The 21422-nt window shown below is 43.1% G+C and overlaps 1 protein-coding gene across 1 annotated transcript in view; it reads right to left on the bottom strand.

Moving 5' to 3' along the window:
• Positions 1-14818: 14818 nt before the first annotated feature.
• Positions 14819-21422, bottom strand: part of itga1 (integrin, alpha 1) — a 70629-nt gene continuing 64025 nt past the window's right edge. Inside the window, exons 26-30 of the mRNA XM_072658216.1 lie at positions 20646-20738; positions 19759-19869; positions 19478-19579; positions 17816-17929; positions 14819-17656 (exon numbers count right to left, since the gene is read on the bottom strand). Of these exons, the coding sequence (XP_072514317.1) occupies positions 17600-17656; positions 17816-17929; positions 19478-19579; positions 19759-19869; positions 20646-20738 (477 nt within the window). The 3' untranslated portion in view covers positions 14819-17599. The remainder of the gene's footprint in view (positions 17657-17815; positions 17930-19477; positions 19580-19758; positions 19870-20645; positions 20739-21422) is intronic.

Below are 21422 nucleotides of genomic sequence, written 5' to 3'. Positions count from 1 at the left end.
AGTAAAGTAAGAGAAAACAAAGTGGTGTTTAGGTAATCCAACCATCACACCTACAACCATCCCACCTGCTACCATCACACCTGCAGCCATCACACCCGCAGCCATCACACCCGCAGCCATCACCCCTGCAACCGTGATACCTGCTAGCATCACACCCGCAACCATCACACCCGCAACCATCATACATACAACCATCACACCAGTAACCATGAGACCTACAACCATCACAACTGCAACCATCACACCAGTAACCATGAGACCTACAACCATCACACCAGTAACCATGAGACCAGTAACCATGAGACCTACAACCATCACATCTACAACTATAACACCTGCTACCATCACACCTGCTACCCACTAATGGGACCTTTGGAGCAAACTGCATAAACAAGCACCAAGACAGCCGTCTATTACCGAAAGCAAGCAATTTTAAGGTGGCTCCTGTGAGCCGTCCCAGCGCCATGAAAACAGCCAATTAGAGCAGTGTGTGTTTGTGTGTGTGTGTGTGTGTTGCATGACTGATTTTGCACCCAATACACTGATCAGCCAGAACATTAGTACCACCCACCTAATATTATTCCTCCCATCTAACCCTGCTTTTGGCATCTTTACAAGCAACTCCAATTACAGGTGTGAGGTTTATGAAGTTTGGTGAAATATATGATAAAAACATGGTCAAATATCTAAATTCTGCTCATATTTACACCACAAATTGTCTTCTGTCTCTTTTTTAGACTAATAAAGTTACATCAAGCTATCAAAAATCATGCAGAATTGGCCTAGGGGTCTAAAGGTTAAGCGAGGGAAGCGATGGTTTCGGTATCGGCAGATACTCACGGTTGCAGTATCAGTATCGTACATTGGCATCATGCCCCTCCCCCCCAGGAAATAGGCTTGTTAAGGGACATCTGAGCATTTTTGACCCCTAACCAAACTCACACGCTTACTATTTCTACGCCAGACACCACCTTAAACACACAATGAGTGTTCTATGCTACAGAACCACAACTAAAGAACCCTTAAAGAACCCCCTATTATTAGCAGTGAACTTAGTGAGACTCTACTCCCTCTCCTCCGAGCCTCCCGCTCTGCACTGACGATCATGAGGAGCTTTCCTGGCCTACTTCTCGAGGACGTTAATCAGATGTCCGTGAGCCTTTGAGTCACATCATTTCCCATGATTCCCCGAGGCAGCGGCCGGCGTCTTTTTGGCCCGCGTACGTGTGTGTGTGTGTGTGTGTGTGTTTATACACCTTCGCCGATTCTAATCATGTCAGTGTTTTTTGGAGTCAATCTGCTAGCCTCTCCATCTCATGCATTTTAATGCGCCGCCCTTGGCGAGAGCACGTGGTGCTAATGCGCTCCCGCCACGATTCCAGCAGAGATATTTTGCCTTCATTTTGTCGCTCGCTTTCGCTCTTCTAATCACACAGATTATCGGCAGTTTCAGGCAGAGGTGCGCCGTGTGTCAATAGATATTTTCTTAACAAATGTTCCGTTCGTCAGTGATTTTGCCGGCTGTGAATTATGCATGAGGCTGATGTACAATCAGAGGGTATTAAAAAGCGTAATTGAGGCGGCGAGCGACTGAGAGTCGGTGCCAGTCGCGTATCTGCAGACAAACAACAAGTTTTCTGAGTTTGTGGCGAAAGAAGTTTGGCCTCAGAGTTTTTGTCCTGCTCATTACGTCGCTCACTGACCAGCGTGAGATTTCCTCTGCTCGAGCCGAACCCGACTTCACCTACATCTCACATCTGACTGTCAAATGAACCCAGCGAAAGGCCACAGGCGCAGGGTACGATGTGCTTCACAACCGTGTAACATTTATTCAGGCCACTGCAGCGAAGAGGAATACCACTATAGCGACACTCACTATACTGACAAAAGTATTGGGACACCTGCTCATTCATTGTTTCTTCTGAAGTCAAGGCTATTAACAAGAGCTTCTCCTGTCTTTGTTGGAGAAAAGACTTTCTACTAGATTCTGGAGGGGGATGTACAGCATTGGTGAAAACATGGTTCTGGAACCAAAAGAGGTTCTATTTAGAACCACAAGAGGTTATTCTAATGTTTGGCTTGGGTTTGGAACCATTTTAAGCACATTGAAGAACCTTCACTTGATGTAAAGTTGTTTTGTTTTTTTGACCAATTTAAAGGTTCTTCACACTCATCTCTATTACAGACATGGATCTAAATAGAACCAAATAGGTTCTTCTAACACATCATTTAAAGAACCATTACTTAATGCAATGTTTACCATTTGTAGGGTTCTTAACACTCACACTCATCTCAATTACACACATGGTTCTATGTGGAACCAAATAAGGTTCTTGTAATGCGCTGCTCAAAGAACCATTTGAAGCACATAGAAGAACCTTCACTTCGCCTAAAAGTTGTCCAATTTATATGTTCTTCATACTCACACTCTCAGTTTCTAATACAAACATGGTTCTATGTGGAACCAAAAGAGGTTCTTCTATGGCTTCATTCAAAGAACCATTACTTAATGCAATATGCACCATTTTAAGATACTTAACACTCATCTTATTGCAAACATGGTTCTATGTGGAACCAAATGAGGTTCTTGTAATGCATTGCTCAAAGAACCATTTCAAGCACCCTGAAGAACCTTCATTAGATGCAAAAGTTGTCCAATTCATACATTCTTGATCAAAGTTCTTCACACTCATCTCTGTTACAAACATGGTTCTATGTGGAACCAAATGAGGTTCTTCTATGGCTTCGCTGAAAGACCCATTTGAAGCACTTTCAGAGTGAGGGGCAGTTTAGCGTCGCCATGTGTTTTTGAAAGGAAACTGGAGCACCCAGAGGGAACCCGCGCAGATACGAGGAGAACACTCACCACAGAGAACTCCTCACAGACGGAGACCTGAGCGAGACCCCTGGAGCTGTGTGGCGCGCACGCACACACACACACACACACACACACACACACACACACACACACAACCTGCTGTGTCGCCTGCATACCCTGTGCCTCCAATTTTAAAATTATTTAAATGTTGTACAGCGGTTCTTTTATCTGCGCTCCACCTCTTTTCTCTTTGTACTCTCTGTGGCGACCCCGTGTGTGTTTTGATGTTCTCTTCTCCTCCAGCACGTCTGGAAGCTTTGTACGAATCTTTCCTCTGGAGAAGAGCTAAGTCGGGGTCTTTCCTGATGCAGCATAATGCGCCGTAAGGGTCTTCTCTAGGTCTCACGTTCGGCTACTCTGAAGCCCTTTTTTTGATCCCATTGAGTTTCAGACACGAATCCACAAGCTGACCTACAAACTGTTTAGCATTTTCTGTAACAACTTCTAAATCTTCAGGCTCCTGCAGATGGCGCTGAACGAGGCTGCTGGGGCTATAAATACCTGCAGGGGGTGAGTGACGGGACTCATAGATTGAGAAGAGGGGGTGCAGTGCAGCGAGGGTCTTGTTGGATGCGTGGAAGACAGGTCGTAAAGCAGATGCAGGTAATGATTGGCTAAAAGGAGTGACTGCATTTGGGGCGTGGCCAAAGACCACAGTGTGAAGGAAGGAGCTGAAGCTGCAGGTGTGTGGAAGCTTACGGTCATACGGGTCTACCAGCAGTGGCTGAATCCATATTCTTGTAGTCAGTAAAGGCCTCTCGTGTGCCATGTGATGGTCTGCAGCTCCCTTTGGAGCGTTCTTTCAGAAGTTGGTCTGGACTTCTAGAAGCTCGATGATCTGGCATGGTCAAGCTTGGCCACACTTGGTCAGGCTGATCATGCTTCTAGACCAGCTAAGCCATCAAACTTAAAAGCATACCCTAAGCTGGTCAAGAGCTAAGCTGGTCGATAAGCCTGGTGATGCTGTTCATGCTGGTCATCCAGCATGGTCAAGCTTGGTCATACTGGTCAAGGGCTGAGCTGGTCAACCAGCTTAACCAGCTTGAGTGGTAGGTGTACGGACGTTTGGGTGGATGTTTTAAAGTTAGAACCTTCAACCATAAACACAGAATTCTCTTCTTCTTTAGATATGGTGCCCCCCAGCACAGGACACTGGGAACGCTAGTTAGCTCCATGCTAAATAGCTCCAAGTAACATTAAATAGCCTGTTGGGATGTTGAGTTAGCCTAGCTAGCTACTTCCTTACGACTCACTTTGAATACAATACCACCACAACCATTTGATACGAACTGACCAGAAATATTATTTGCCATGTTGTAGAAAGTGGGTGTGGCCAAATTAAGAGACTGGAGACATGGTGAAGTGTTCCACTGTCTAAGGGCAACTCATTTAACCTGTGAATACTGGGATGATGGGACAATGAATGGCTAGCATATGCAAGAGCATGCTCTTGTCTACTGGGCTAGCATCACTAATACCAATCTATCCTAAAGTAGGCCAGGCATGGTTCACTCTCTTGCACCCTCATTTTCCTGAAAGCCTTTTCCCCCTCTCTGAAGTCTATTCCTATTGTCCTCCTTTCGGTGTCAGCTTCCGGAGTTCATTCCTGAGAATGACTGCAGCTGTGCTACCTTCTCAGGCCGTGAAGGCTTCAACTGACTGGTTTTCTTTTCCTTCTGCATCGAAAAAACACGGTCATCTTTGTTTAAAGTCAAGTCTCGGCCTTTGAATCTCTAAAAAAGGCCTCAACTCAGCCCTGCATTGGTCCAGACATTTGGACTAACTAGGATAAACTAGCAGGTGTGAAAGGTGCCTCAGAGCATGGACCACAATTTGGCTCAACCAGAAGATCAGCCTGGATCAAGCTGAACCATGGTTGGGTTGGTTTTCAACGTGGAAACATTGAACATAGAATTTCTGACCAATTACAGGACATTGGGCAGACGATCATCACCTATTAAAGAACAGAAGAAGAAAAGGAAGTGGGAAGAAGTAGAAAGGAAGGGCGAGAGCACATGGGGACGATTATCTGATAGAACCATTGTAGGACGAGCTTGTTCATTTGGAGAATTGGAACTAGTCTGGGTTGTGGGCTGAGCTAAGTTGGTTCTGCTGGTGGTGATGATGTACTATCAGCAGAACCAGTGAAACCAAGTCAGCCAATTCTTTCAGTTTTCTAGGAAAGGCTTATTGGTCATGATGGTCATAATGGTCAACAGGCTTGGTCATGCTGGTAGACCAGATTGTCAGGAAGCAGCTTGAGCTGGCCTGTAACTGAGCAAGGCTCTTCAAAACAGTCCTTGCAATAACTATACTACATAATACACTATATGGACAAAAGTATTGGGACACAATGATTAAAAGAGCTGATCCTGCTTCTGTTGGAGTAACTGTCTCTACTGTCCAGAGAAGAAGGCTTTCTACTAGATTTTGGAGAAGGAGCACTGCTGTGAGGATTTGACTGCATTCCACCACAAGAGCGTTAGTGAGATCAGGATGTTGGATGAACCCCAACTTCTCAATCATCCCAGAAGTACCGGATGGAGCTCCACCACCATCATTCCAGAGAACACAGTTCTTTCACTGCTCCACAGCTCAATGCTGGGGGGCTTTATACCCCTCTACTAGCCCACGCCTGGCTTTAGGCAGCATGGGGACAGTACCTCGCTACATGGACTAGACAAGCTGTGTGTGAGTGAATCAGTAACAGGTGCCGCTTAAAGCAGCTGAATGCATTCGTTAGAAGGGGTGTCCACAAACATTTGGACATGTAGTGTATGTGTCATGCAGTACAGCTGCACAAAGCGTTCAGCTTGTTTACTGCATCTCTGTCCTCCGGCCGTTATACAGATTCACAAAGCAGGCTCATTTTAGCTGTCCGTAAACGGTGAGCACACAAATCGGACTGAATGCAAACCAAATCTCCTCCGTATCCCAGTTCCGGAAGTGTATTTCTGGCTTTGTGCAGGAAGAAAATGGGGATCTAAACGAGCCGCCTGTGTTCAGCAGATCAACAGCGAATCTCTGCACACTGCACAGTCCCATCAGACCTTTGCATTTATCCCATGTTGTGCCTCGGCCCCTTGTGTAAACACAATGTTATCAGCAGGGCTCCAGACAACAGCAGCACATTCCCGGCCTTATTCACGCTGTCCACACTGCTGCGGCACTCTGCATTCTACTCAAAACAGGACAATTCTTGCTGTAACTTTTCAATTAAATATAAAAACATGCCTGCAGCACTGCGCTCAACAACCTGCCCTACTGGACACATGCCCTGGGGCCTCAGCTGCTAGGGTGCAAAATACTGTCTATCTTTATATCTGTCTATATATTGTTCTGTCTATATCTACCCGTCATTATATATATATATATATATATATATATATATATATATATATATATATATATATATATATATATAGTTCTATCTATTCTATCTATCTATGTATCTATCTGCCCATCTCTATGTATATTTACCTGTCTGCCCATCTATCCATCCATCTCTTTACTTGCATGTGCCTCTATTTACATATCTAGATGCTCATTCATCTATACGTCTGTCTTGTCTTGTTTTGTTATTATTATTATTATTATAATATATATATATATATATATATATATATATACACACACACACACACACACACACATACACACATTCACACCTATATACATATTGTTCTATCTGTCTATTTACCTCTATCTATCGTCTGTTCGTCCAGCTATCCCTCTGTCTGTCTGTCTTGTTAAAAATATTGTTCCATATATCTACCTAGTTACCCGTCTAGCTGTCTGTTTACCTGTCTGCCCATCTATTGATCCATCTCTTTACTTATCTTGTGTGTCTGTCTAACTATACATCCATTTACCTGTCTGTCTGTCTGTCTGTCTGTCTGTCTATCCATCCATCCATCCATCCATCCCTCCCTCTATTGTCTCTTCCTATTTACCTGTGTCTGTGTGTCTACATATCTAACTGTCTATCTAACTGTATCTATCTCTACTTGGGGAAACACTGGGGAAATGTATCTGTCTGCACTAAAAGCAAAGTTTAGTCCTAAATGAGACGATCGTTTTCTTTTAGAAAGCTATAATCAGAGAGAATCACAGAGAGAAGGACACTGCAGTGACAACACTGATCCTCTTAAAACCTGGAACTTCTGAACTGAGAACGGCCTCAGAAAGACTTCTGTCCACATGTACCCCGTGTTTTCCTCTCGACCCCTCGACCCGAACACTAAACACTAAACACTGCAGCGTCAGTCTGACGTTTCTGCCTTTGTGACAGTTTTCATTGTCACACCTTTAGTCTTGAGAGCTTGGGAAAGGCTTCATGTTCCTCTCTTATGTCTTTCATGATTTCCTCCTCAGTTCTGAGACCGTTCTCTCTCTTACACTCGGCCTCCATTCTCTGAGCTGCTTCATGCTCCTTAAAAAACCTATTTACATCCGAGACGTCCTGATAATCGACTTACAACCTGCCATCATTCCCCCGTGTAGCTTCTTGTGAAATGATATTTACTTATTTTAAATGGTAAAGATGCATATCATGCCGTTTCCATTATTTTGTCCACCTTCTGTAAATCTTCTGAGGAAGCCTTTGAGCTTAAATGACCACAGCACCACCTAGTGAAAGAACACAGAATAGCTCGGGAACCTCATTACTTCATAACAGTGGCTAACTGAACAAACCCAGCTGCAGGTCAGATGCAGCCCTGTTTATAACTGTGTGTATGTGTGTGTGTGTGTGTGTGTGTGTGTGTGTGTGTAGACTGGATATTTAGTCTAGACAGAATTAAAACTGCAGGATATTTTGAGATGAAGAGAAATTTGCTGCATTAAAACAGAAAACCTTCTTAAGTTTACTTAAATTTTTACATAAAAAAGAATTGTCACTCGCAGCATTTTTGTTAAATAAAGTCACCAGATTTAATAAAGGGTGTTGTCGGCTTCACTAGCAGATGGCATTTAATCTGATCTAATAAATAATAATAAAATAATAATAATAATAATAATAATAATAATTAGTATTCAAAATATAAAATGTAAAAATATAATAAAAAATTAAGACATTTCATGTCACCCATATACATTTTATATTTCTAAAAAAAATATATAAAAAAATAAAAAATAAAAAAAATAAAAAATAATAATAATAATAATAATAATAATAATAATAATATTTTAGGCACAATGTGCACACAAAAGTTTATTAACTTACTCCCACACCACAAATTATTGCCCGTCTTCTCCTCCTGATGGTTAAAATTGAATCAACATGACAATTACATCTTATTTATTTGCTCACTATTAACAGTTACAATTTTACAGAATGTCTATTTTATGTAGAATATATAACTTTAATCATTTTATGTCTTCTGGGCAATTCTTACTTCTGTTGTAAAACTGCATAGAAATCTGCAAACAGCTTACACTCCGTGACGGTAAACATGTGGAAGGCAGTGAGAGCAAACGTTATTCAAAATGTTGTGATTGATAGAATCTCCCTTTCAGTTTAATAAACAATGTGTTTAAACTCCATAAAGTGGAATCCAGTTTACCTGAGCCGTGTCACTGCAGCAGACACCGACACAAACGGCCGTACTGTTTCATCCTGGAGAGCTTCCCTTTAACCCCTGAATCAGGTCAGCTGATGAAAGTCACCTGCTGACATGTCACATGACCCTTTATTTTACCTGAAGTTTCTTTGGCTGTGAACAAGCTGATTGGTTGCCCTTTATTCCTCGTCTACAGTTCACTGACATTTCTACAGCTGCATTGAGACATTTCTAATTAGCATTTTAGAAGTTCCTGATTGGCTGAATGGGGTGAGGTGTTAGACTTGGGTTGGAGGTGAAACCTGAAGGAAAGTAGATCTCCATGAGGAGGGCTGAAGACCACTGTTCTAAATCAGTATCAGAAATATGATCAAGTGTAGAAAGCGTAGAGAAACCCCTTATTATTTGATGGAAATAATAATAATAATAATAATAATAATAATATCAGAAAGAGAGAAGACAGATGAAGTGTAGATATGTAAAGATGGAGGAATAGCTGTAGACACTGTATTCATACTGTTACAACCTCAGTACAGTCCTGTCTATCAAAGTCCTTTGAGAACTCACTGGTCACTCCTACAGAAGCTGGAAGCCCTGGTGTAGTCATGAATGATCAGTCATGTTGCAAATGCAGATTCCTCCTGTACAACATCTGGAGAATTCCACCCTTCCTCTCTAGAGAGTCGCCCAGGTGCTCGTTCAGTCTCTCCTCACTTCTAGACTTGACCACTGCAGCTCTCTTCTGGCTGGACTCCCTCTACGCACCATCAGACCCCTGCAGCTGATCCAGAACACAGCGTCACGGGTCGGGTCGTCTTCAACGTTTCTAAGTTCAGCCATGTTCAGCTCCTCCTCTGTGGAGTTCTCTCTTTACTGGCTCGATGTTGTATTTCTGGTGTCAGCATGTTAAAGGTGCATGCTAACCTCCATTTCAGTACTCCTCAGTTATCAAATGATATAATGCCCAAGAAACACTGAACCCCTACATTATAACTGCATTGAGACATCAGCCCTAAACATACCGATACCTTGAGTTTTAGATTTGCGGTCATGTCCACTGGTGGAAACTCCACACCAGAGAGAAATGTATGACCTGTATGAGGCAACAAAATGCCCTGGACAGACTAATGGCCCTCGTTACAGACTAATCTTTCACTTGTGAGAAAGTTTTAACTTTCTGACAGCAGCGTGTTGACACCATTATTTAAACACCATTCATTCATAAATAAGATAAAATACTGGGTGCACACTGAAAAGCAGCTGGCATGCTTTACATAGACCATCTGTGTTAACGCTTATTCTTTATACAGTTCATGATATAGACTGGCAGATAACCAAATACTCTCCTGGAAAGATATTATACACAGCTTATGCTTTGAGTAGAAGCTGAAATATCAACTGAAGCTTTTTACTCCAGTAAAAGTGTAAAAGTACTGGTTTCAGAGCGACTTCAAGTAGAAAAGTAAAAGTAATGGAAGGAAAACAAAGGCTGAAAGCTTAGGCCGCACCACAGGGGTCTATAGTGCACTACCCCCCCCCCCCCCCTCCCCAAAAACCCATTTCTCTAAAAGTCATAATGAGGAGAATGATCTATTAAAATGTTGATGTTAAAAAATGTTGGGCTGCACCAGCTCTTATAAACCAATAGGGAGTCAGAATGGTGTCTGTTTATACTTCTCATCCAATCAGGATCAGACTCACACTTTCCGGATGGAGAGATTTATCTGGAGAGGGTTTTTTTATTGATGACGAGCCAGCATGAAAACAAAGGGAAATGAAATAGGAGGAACGAGACTGTTTTTAAAATGCAAGACCTTTTACTCCAGTAAAGAACAGAGACTTGACCACTATAAGGCATGTTGAGGTTGATGGTTTAAGCTCATCTACAAGCATGATTGACCGGATCAAGCATCAAGTGCAACATGCAGCATGCTGGCAGGACATTTCACCTGATGTCCAGTGTTGACCATCAAAGAAGAGTTTAGACCACCTGCAAAATCTGGTATGGTAAGCTCTTACAATTAGAAGGGCATCAATCTGTGAAGACCCAAAAGCAGCAATGCAGAGACCAAATACTGGGAACACATTTATTTGCAAGACATAGTAAACAGACAGGGCAAACCAACTTCACCAACTAGACCATATTCAGTGCTTAACTGAGGAGTCATACTGGGCAGAAACTCTTTGGGATGCAGGCCTGTAAGGAGCACCATTCAGTCCAAGGGTGAAGGTATAGCCAGTTGAGCTTGGGCTTGCAGGAGCACTGTAAAAGCCTGGTGAAGCTGGAGAGGAACCACTGGATGTTACCTGTGCCTCTGAACCAGAGCCCAATTGGCTGAAGCCTGGCTGTGTTTGGGTAACCTGGTTCTGCACACCAGCATGGCTGCTAGAAAGCCCTTGAGGCCACACATAGTCCCTTGATGGCTGGCTTGCTGAACTGAAAGGGTCAAACCCTGCAACTGGGGCTGCATACTGATCACTTGGGTGAGAAGACACACTCAGGTAGGGACCTCCTCCTTGTTGGGCAAGGTCACCAACAGGCCTCAAGCTGCTGGACACCACTCTGGCATCTTGAGGAGCCCCATATTGAGCTTGGGACACGGCACCAGGAGCTTGGGACAGGGCACTCCGAAAGCCTGCATCAAAACTGCTGGAGGTCTGCCTTGTACTCACATCTTGAGAAGGCACACTACGGTATGGGCTTCCACTTTGTTGGGCAAAGTCACTGAGGGGCCTTAATCTGCTGGATGCTGCACTGGCACCTTGACGGTGGGTTACATACTGGCCACTTGGGGCACCAGGAACTTGGGACAGGGCACTCTGAAAGCCTGCATCAAAACTCCTAGAGGGCTGCCTTGTGCCTACAGCTTGAGATGGTACACTCAGGTATGGGCTTCCTCTTTGTTGGGCAAGGTCACTGGCAGGCCTCAGGCTGCTGGATACTACACCAGCACCTTGAGGAGGGGCACCATATTGAGCACTTGGGATACCAGGCACATGGGGTAAGGAACCAGAAACTTGGGCTAGGGCATTAGGAACAGGCTCAAAACATCCAAATGTCTGCCCTGTGCCTAAAGATTCAGAAGGCACACTCCGGTATGGGCTTCCCCTTTCTTGGGGAAGGTCATCAACAGGCCTCAAGCTGCTGGATACCACACTGGCACCTTGGGGAGCGCCGTAGGGGGCTTGGGAAAGGGCACCCTGAAAGCCTGCATCAAAACTGCTAGAGGGCTGCCTTGTGCCTACAGCTTGAGATGGTGCACTCAGGTATGGGCTTCCTCTTTGTTGGGCAGGGTCACTGACAGGCCTCAGCCTGCTGGATACTACACCGGTACCTTGAGGAACTCCATATGGGACTTGGGACAGGGCACCAGGCACTTGGGACAGGGCACCCTGGAAGCCTGCATCAAAACTGCTAGAGGGCTGCCTTGTGCCTACAGCTTGAGATGGTGCACTCAGGTATGGGCTTCCTCTTTGTTGGGCAGGGTCACTGACAGGCCTCAGCCTGCTGGATACTACACCGGCACCTTGAGGAACTCCATATGGGACTTGGGACAGGGCACCAGGCACTTGGGACAGGGCACCCTGGAAGCCTGCATCAAAACTGCTAGAGGGCTGCCTTGTGCCTACAGCTTGAGATGGTGCACTCAGGTATGGGCTTCCTCTTTGTTGGGCAGGGTCACTGACAGGCCTCAGCCTGCTGGATACTACACCGGCACCTTGAGGAACTCCATATGGGACTTGGGACAGGGCACCAGGCACTTGGGACAGGGCACCCTGGAAGCCTGCATCAAAACTGCTAGAGGGCTGCCTTGTGCCTACAGCTTGAGATGGTACACTCAGGTATGAGCTTCCTCCTTGTTGGGCAAGGTCACCAGCAGGCCTCAGGCTGCTGGATACTACACCAGCACCTTGAGGAACTCCATATGGGACTTGGGACAGGGCACCAGGCACTTGGGACAGGGCACCCTGGAAGCCTGCATCAAAACTGCTAGAGGGCTGCCTTGTGCCTACAGCTTGAGATGGTGCACTCAGGTATGGGCTTCCTCTTTGTTGGGCAGGGTCACTGACAGGCCTCAGCCTGCTGGATACTACACCGGCACCTTGAGGAACTCCATATGGGACTTGGGACAGGGCACCAGGCATTTGGGAGAGGGCACCCTGGAAGCCTGCATCAAAACTGCTAGAGGGCTGCCTTGTGCCTACAGCTTGAGATGGTACACTCAGGTATGAGTGTCCTCCTTGTTGGGCAAGGTCACCAGCAGGCCTCAGGCTGCTGGAGTCAACACTGGGACCTTGACTAGTAAAAAGTCTTGACTTTAACCGGCGTAAGGGACCTCGTTGACCCTGGCTCTCTTGAGGAGAATTCCAGCTAAGACTAGAATATTGGCCTACTGGTCTAGTTTGTGAAGCAAAGCCAGATTGTGCTGGGGACCTTTGGGGTTGGGAGAAGCCTTGAACACTGGGTACAGACTGAAGGCTGCCTGAAGAGCCCTGTGGCAGAGCACCTAGTTGTTGAGTGCGAGGGACATCCTGTCTCTGGGTCACAAAGCTACCCGAGGAACCAAGCAGCTGGGGTTGAGGTGCAGCAGAACCCAAACCACCAAACCCACTTGCAGGCACAGCTACCAAAGAGTACAGCTGGCTGCTTGGGGCCTGGCTTAACCGAACAGAAGGTGATCGACTAGAATCCTGCCCACTCTGAGGGATCGCACCGGAGCTAGTTTGAGCAGATACAAGAGCAGGTTGGTTTCCAGTCGTCACTGCTCCGAGAAGAGGGAGATTAGGAGCAGAAAACTCAGCTTGTGGAAAGAACTGCAGAGGTGCAGTTGCCTCATCACTATACGGATCTTGCGCATCTTCTTTAGTCCACACTAGTCAAGAAGAGAAAGGGGAGATGTTAGGTTTGCAAATGCAAGCTCAAGACATCATCAACACTGGTCTGAACTATGGAGTCAAGTCTTACCTCTAAACCCACTGGCATCCTTCAAGACAAGGAAGACAGTAAGACATATCCAAAGCCTACAGAAGACAACATGTAAGCAACTACAAAAAAATCTATAATGGAAAACACAAGATAACCTTGCTTCCTATGATTACCTTCTACTGCCAGACCAACAAGCCATGGCTCCAGTTGAGGCCTGCAACCTGAGACTGTTCACTGCAGCAAACCCAAACACAACTGGCCATACATGCTAGCCTACATGGCTTCCTTTAAAAACCCTTGAATCAAGTCACCTGATGAACATCACCTGCTCATGTCACATGACTTTTTACCACCCCAGCCCACAGACAAAGAAATAGAGAACTAAATACATGGTTGCTCTTGGTTCTTCATGTAGAGTACACCAAACGTCCAAATTAATAATGATCAAGAGATGTTGTTTGAAGATTGTTTGAGATCTTATGAAATTTGATTAAAAGGAACAAAGGTAAACTATGAAAAAAATACAACTCAAAATAATTACTTGAAATTTAATAAGCCATTATTTTGACACCAAAATTCAAAATGTTGGCCTACTGCTGGCAGCACTGCATTTCCCCTCCTCTACCTGACCTGAATGGGCTTCTATTCTCTAGCTGGTTCCCTTCTGAAAGAAACCCCACATCAGCCTGGTCTACTCCATTTGGTCGACCAGCTTTGGTCTTGACCAGTATAGGGTTGAGTTGGATGGTTCAGCTGGTCTCCAGCCAGCATGCATGACCAAGCATGAGCAAAATCACATGCAACATGCACTATGCTGGACAGGAGCTGGTTAACCAATTAGCTTGGATATAGGGTATCTTTTTACCTGGATGACCAGCTTATAAACCACCTTGACCATCAAAGCCCGGCTCAGACCAGTCTGCTACTGGACTTTTCAGAATCATGACAATTAGATGACCTCACATCCACTACAATGCTCTTCATAGCTTCCTCCAAAATCAAGAGCTGATCCTGCTTCTGTTGGAGTAACTGTCTCTACTGTCCAGAGAAGAAGACTTTCTACTAGATTCTGGAGAAGGAGCATTGCTGTGAGGATTTGATTGCATTCAACCATAAAACCATAAGTGAGTTCAGGATATTGGATCATCCCCAACTCCCCAACTCATGGCAATACTTTACTTCGGGGATTAGACAAGCTGCATGTGTGCATTTGCACATCTGTGTCAGCCATGCAACTGAAAGCACTTGAATACATTTATTAGAAGGGGTGTCCACAAATATTTGGACATGTAGTCAATTTGTGCAAAGTCCCCTCTCTCTCTCTCTCTCTCTCTCTTAGCTTATCCAGAAATGTGTGTCATACTCATGTCCTCTAGTGGTGGCTCAAGGCATGAATTCCACTTCCCACCTATAGGGGGAGCTCAGGAGCAAGAAATACCAATTCTCGATTCCTTCATTAAAAAACATGTATTTATTTAATCTGCATATATTTTCTGGAACTGCATGTGCAATGCTTTTCAAAACCATACGTCAGAGAGAATATCTACAGTTGGACAAAAACCAGTGCATTACATGGAAACTTCACAGCAGTGATTTACACAAGAACCTCTGCTCCCCACACCCAGAACGCAGGTGCGAGGAATCGGCCCCATTCACCAACCGTCCTTCAAAATAAATATCTTCTTTCAACCCACTTATTTTCCCAATTTCTTTTTTTTTTTCAAAGATTCAGCAGAGTTTCCTAAACGGGATGTGTTCAGTTTAGCAGGACAGTGGGGGGTCCATCATTTTCAGAACAGACCTGTGAGCAATTCTGCTTTCTGCTCTTTAAAACACAGCAGGAATCTGACCAAGACTTTCTGATCGGACTTTCCTCAGCATCTCATCATTGAAGATTCTTAGGACGATACTGGTATACTGGTGAATGAGGCCTGATGTGTCTTTTTTGTCTTTTTTTTTTTTTTTAAATACATGATACATGATGCTTGCAGGAGTGCAGTGCTGGCTGGGGGGCTGGGGATGATCTTACATACAGTGTAATCTCACACATTACAGACAGGGGTTATTATTAAGAAATTTGACAAGCTATAGGAAAAGAATGCAGTCTTCTGACGTCCATACCCTGGCTCAGAGTTAACCCCTAAAACATTTCAAACTTTTTTATTTTTTCAAAAAGTCTATCTTGTCCCTTGACAAAAAAAAAATCATTTCTATCGCAAACTAGATTTACTTTGTAGCAACAGATTCAATTCAGCTCAAATAAGCTCATTTATAACTTTAAGGCCTGACATTAGACCACGTTTTTCAATTGCATTGAAATTCCCACTCAGGACGTCTGATCAAGACAAATAACATTACCAGGCTGGGCGGCCTGCTCAGTCCAGACAGATCAGATAACAACTCGATTTCAGATCAACTCTCAGATAAACAACAGTCATACCAGAACAAACCCTCAAAGACCTCAAACACAGGAGTGAACTAACAGAGGGGGTTCAAATCTGAAACACAAACACTACAGCAAATCACATTCAACACGTCATCTGCTTGGTATGGCACTAATACACAAATCCAATACTTCATTGATCGCCGTTTCAGCTAAAACAGGACATACAGTCATATGCAAAAGTTTGGGCACCCCCTGCGAAGTGTAAGTAAGTGTAAACAAAGTCAACAAACCTTCTACAGGAACTTCAATATGGCATTGTTCTGCATATTGTACACATAGTTGCTATTTTCACTAATTTTGAATATTGATATTAGCATAGAAAATGTGCTATAATGTATTTTCTCCAATATTAAGTGAAGTAAATAAACCATAGCTGTTTATTATAGAAATCTGCAGAAGTTTTCCAACAGTGATGAAAAAAGCTGGAAAATAAATGTGGGGACTTGAAATGTTACTGTTGTTATTATTATGAAATGTGTTATTAAAAGAACTAAAAACTTGACCAGGGTGTCAAAACATTGCAGGATATGCATCTTATCCTACATTACTTACACAATTAAAATGATTCTGAATTATTTTCCTAGTCTTGTATGTATGTATGTATGATGACCCCAAATACAAGAGATGCTTAAAAGGAACAGAAATACTAAAACCTGAAATTAAACTGTATTGTACAAAACTGCAATATTTCATTGTTAGCATTAAAAAACTGTCGGTTTTCAGATATTTACAATGTTTTCTTTTATCATTCCTAAGAAAAACATACTGACTAATTATCCAACATTAAGTTGACGTAGCTGAGTTGAGCCTCCTGAGTAAGATCGCAGTAGAGTAGTTTTTCTAAGAACAGTATTCAGGGGTCTGTGTTTGATCAAGTCATTAAATTACAAGCATTATTGCAAACATCACTCTATATACACTCTGAGCGTTATATACATTTACAGTACAATCCGTCATTGCCCTTCATCGTTTACAGAAAGTATTTTGTGTAAATAAAAAAAAAAAAAAAAATGACAGTGTCAAAATCCTTCATACAAGCAGAGGAATGTGCCAAAACAGTCAATAACAATCGCGAGCTCAAAGAATACATTTCAAACAGAAAATGAACAAAACAACCTTCAAAACAGCCTTTAACTGTGTGGCAATTCTGTCCAAATACATGTGTCCGGGTTGTGACTGTATGGCCATAGAGCACTGAAGAAGCTTCTGTATGGACCTTTTGACCTTTGGACTCCTGGCTTCAGGTGAGATTTTCCATGTCCATTTCCATCATATCGAGAAGGACACGTCCTGGTTTCTGATCCTCGCAGACCAAAGCTGAAGGCATTTCATGGTTAGGAAAAGGTCTTGAGGTGTCTTTATCAATCAGGACCGTCCGCTGAGCTTTGCTGAAACATGAAGTGAGTACACGAAGAAAGACAAACATTAAGTGCTGACTCGTTTGGTCTGAACATTGCTTTGGAAACATTCCTAAAGGTCCAGACACCTGGGATGTCTAGCCACACTCTGCTCATCTTGTCAGGATTATCCTCTTGGACGAGCAAACATGACATGTTGAGTCTTCAGGCCTGAATATATTGCAGAACGTTCCTGACAATCCTCTCTCTGGGTTGGAAGATACTCTGGATGCAGATACTGTGGATGCAGATCTTTAAGGTTATCTTTGGACTTTTTTCACACACTGCTGCTGGTCTGTCGTGATGCTGCAAAACTGTGGTTTCTATGGCCTCTGCAGGAAGTGTGAGGGTGTGAGTATGACCTGAGGAGAAGTGCTCCAACTGGAGCCCTTACTCTTTCATCTCCTCCTTCATGTCCTCCACAGATTTTCTCTTAAAGAACCCGGCCTGGGGAGGAAGGAAGAACCAGGATTAATATTTATTATTTGATGAAACAATTAATAAAAATAAAACTATCAGAAGTTTATAGAAGTCACTTTGTCACTTTTGTACTAGGAAGGTCTTAAATACGAAATACTTTGCTGGGAGTAAAGGGTTGGTGCTTACCTTCCAAAGAGCAAAGATAACCAGTGCCAGTATTAGTAATCCTATGAGAATACTCAAGATGATAATCCACAGGGGGATCCCACTTCGAGACTCTTTAGAGACCTGGATCTTCACCTGCATGGAATAGGAGTGTTTATTGAGGTGTTTATGGATTAATATCCCCTATTCTAGTGTATAGGAATGTTTATTGAGGAGTTTATGGACTAATATCTCCTATGCTAGTGTATAGGAGTGTTTATTGAGGAGTTTATGGACTAATATCTCCTATTCTAGTGTATAAGAGTGTTTATTGAGGGTATTTGTGGGCTAATATTTCCTATTCTAGTGTATATCAGTGTTTATTGAGGGTATTTGTGGGCTAATATCTCCTATACTAGTGTATAGGAGTGTTTATTGAGGAGTTTATGGACTAATATCTCCTATTCTAGTGTATAGGAGTGTTTATTGAGGTGTTTATGGATTCATATCTCCTATTCTAGTGTATAGGAGTGTTTATTGAGGGTATTTGTGGGCTAATATCTCCTATTCTAGTGTAAAGGAGTGTCTATTGAGGAGTTTATGGACTAATATTTCCTATTCTAGTGTATAGGAGTGTTTATTGAGGTGTTTATGGACTAAAATACCCTGTTCTATTGTATGAGTGTTTATTGAGGTGTTTATGGATTAATATCTCCTATTCTAGTGTATAGGAGTGTTTATTGAGGTGTTAATGGATTAATATATCCTATTCTAGTGTATAGGAGTGTTTATTGAGGGTGTGTATGGACTAATATCTCCTATTCTAGTGTATATCAGTGTTTATTGAGGTGTTTATGGGCTAATATCTCCTATTCTAGTGTATGGGAGTGTTTATTGAGGTGTTTATGGGCTAATATCTCTATTCTAGTGTATAGGAGTGTTTACTGAGGTGTTTATGGACTAATATCTCCTATTCTAGTGTATAGGAGTGTTTATTGAGGTGTTAATGGACTAATATCTCCTATTCTAGTGTATATCAGTGTTTATTGAGGTGTTTATGGACTAATATCGCCTATTCTAGTGTATAGGAGTGTTTATTGAGGTGTTAATGGACTAATATCTCCTATTCTAGTGTATAGGAGTGTTTATTGAGGTGTTAATGGACTAATATCTCCTATTCTAGTGTATATCAGTGTTTATTGAGGTGTTTATGGACTAATATCTCCTATTCTAGTGTATAGGAGTGTTTACTGAGGTGTATATGGACTAATATCTCCTATTCTAGTGTATAGGAGTGTTTATTGAGGTGTTTATGGGCTAATATCTCCTATTTTAGTGTATAGGAGTGTTTATTGAGGTGTTTATGGGTTAATATCTCCTATTTGAGTGTATAGGAGTGTTTATTGAGGTGTTTATGGACTAATATCGCCTATTCTAGTGTATAGGAGTGTTTATCGAGGTGTTTATGGACTAATATCTCCTATTCTAGTGTATAGGAGTGTTTATCGAGGTGTTAATGGACTAATATCTCCTATTCTAGTGTATAGGAGTGTTTATCGAGGTGTTTATGGACTAATATCTCCTATTCTAGTGTATAGGAGTGTTTATCGAGGTGTTAATGGACTAATATCTCCTATTCTAGTGTATAGGAGTGTTTATTGGGAGTGTTTATTGATGTGTCTGTGGTCAAGTTGTCTGCCTCACCTCTCTGACTTCATCCTGCCCGCTTAACTGGAAGAGGGTTGTGTCCTTATTCTGCAGTTTTCCTTCAACTATTAGGTCGAGACTTTTGTCAGAGAACTCGGCCTGTGGAACACGTAAAGCACATGCAAATCACCCACAGGAGAGGAGTTCCAGTCAGGAACTGGCCATCACCAGGCTAACTTTACGTAATACAGGGTTGTGTGTTATTCAAATGTAATGCAAAATAGGGGAAGCAGGCTGGTGAGGAAGTAGTGACAGAGTGACGAAGATGAAAAGCTTACTTTGATAAATGTTGGCTTCCACACTCTGAAGGTCACATTGATCTGGTTGAGTTCAGCAGGAGGGATATCACACACAAACGACTTGCAAGGACTAGCCTTCTCCTTACAGCTCTGAGAAAGCAAACAAGCAATGAAATAAATAAATACATAATCAGTAATTCTGCTTTAGAACCAGTGCTTAGACGTGTATATATATATATATAGTGGATGGATTCAGAAAGTATTCAGACACCATTAGTTGACGCACACTTTGTGTTGTAAATTTTAATGGATATACATACACCATATGTCCAAATGTTTGTGGACACTCCTTCTAATGACTGAAGTCAGCTACTTTAGGTCGCACACATATAGCTTGTCTGCAGATAAGTACTGCCAACAGAATAGGACTCTCTGGAGCAGATCAACATCATAAGCCTATTGGCACCATGCTGCCTAATGCCAGGCCTGGGCTAGTAGAGGGGTATAAAGCCCCCCAGCATTGAGCTGTGGAGCAGTGGAGGAACTGTGTTCTCTGGAATGATGGTGGAGGAGCTCCATCCAGTACTTTTGGGATGAGTTGGGGAGTTGAGGTTGATGAGGTGGGGTGGTGATCATCATCCAACATCCTGACCTCACTAACGCTCTTGTCGCTAAATGCAATCAAATCCTCACAGCAATGCTCCTCCAAAATCTAGTAGAAAACCTTTTTCCTTGGACAGTAGAGACAGTTACTCCAACAAAAGCAGGATCAGCTCTTTTTAATCTCCTTGATTTTAGAAGAAACTATGAATTATCAGGTGTCCCAATACTTTTGTATATATATATATGTGGTACAAAGACAGAGAAAAAAGACACTGTCACACTGTCAGACATATCAGATCACACACACACACACACATACTCACCAGCAAATAGTTGCTGAGCGTATCAGTTTCAGAATTAGGCTTGAGAGTGTTGCTAATTGGATGGTTGACCAGCTTCCTGTCACAGCGGATGGTCTGAAGAATCAGAATCAGAATCAGGTTCATTCACTCTTTCAATTTATTTCTTATGCATGTCCAGCAGGTTTGTAATTCCCAGGAAGAGAGTTTAGTACAAGAAGCAGGATGGGTGGAGGTGAAGATATTTAATGGTGCTCTTGTGGGCTTTTAAACATGCCCACAATAGCAGCTGCCACCTGACTGGGCCTGAGTATGTGTGTTAATGTAGGTCGCCGCCCTCCACTACGTAATATAGAGGGAAAATCCCTTCAGTTTTTAACCTCTAGGGGGCACACAAGTCAGGTTTGTTTTTTAGCATAAAATGGCATCTCATCCCATGTTGTGGCCAAATACCACAGAAAGTATGTACACTGATCAGCCATAACATTAACACCACCTGCCTAATACTGTGTAGGCCAGCCAGCCTTGTGACAACACAACAGATCTGACCATATGAGGCATGGACTCTGAAGGTATCCTGTGTTCTCTGGCACCAAGACTAATGTAGTAGCAGATCCTTAAAGTCCTGTAAGTGGGCGGGGCCTCCATGAGCATCAGTGAGAGCCTTGGACGCCCATGACCATGTTACTGGTTCACTGGTTGTCCTTCCTTAAAGCACTTTTGGTAGATGCGTTTGGTAGGTACTGACCACTGCATACCGGGAACACCCTACAGGATTGATCTGCCTGATGTTTTGGAGAT

Source organism: Salminus brasiliensis, chromosome 16, assembly GCF_030463535.1.
Source record: "Salminus brasiliensis chromosome 16, fSalBra1.hap2, whole genome shotgun sequence".
NCBI classification, from domain to species: domain Eukaryota; kingdom Metazoa; phylum Chordata; class Actinopteri; order Characiformes; family Bryconidae; genus Salminus; species Salminus brasiliensis.
This window is presented reverse-complemented; position numbering and strand designations above follow the sequence as displayed.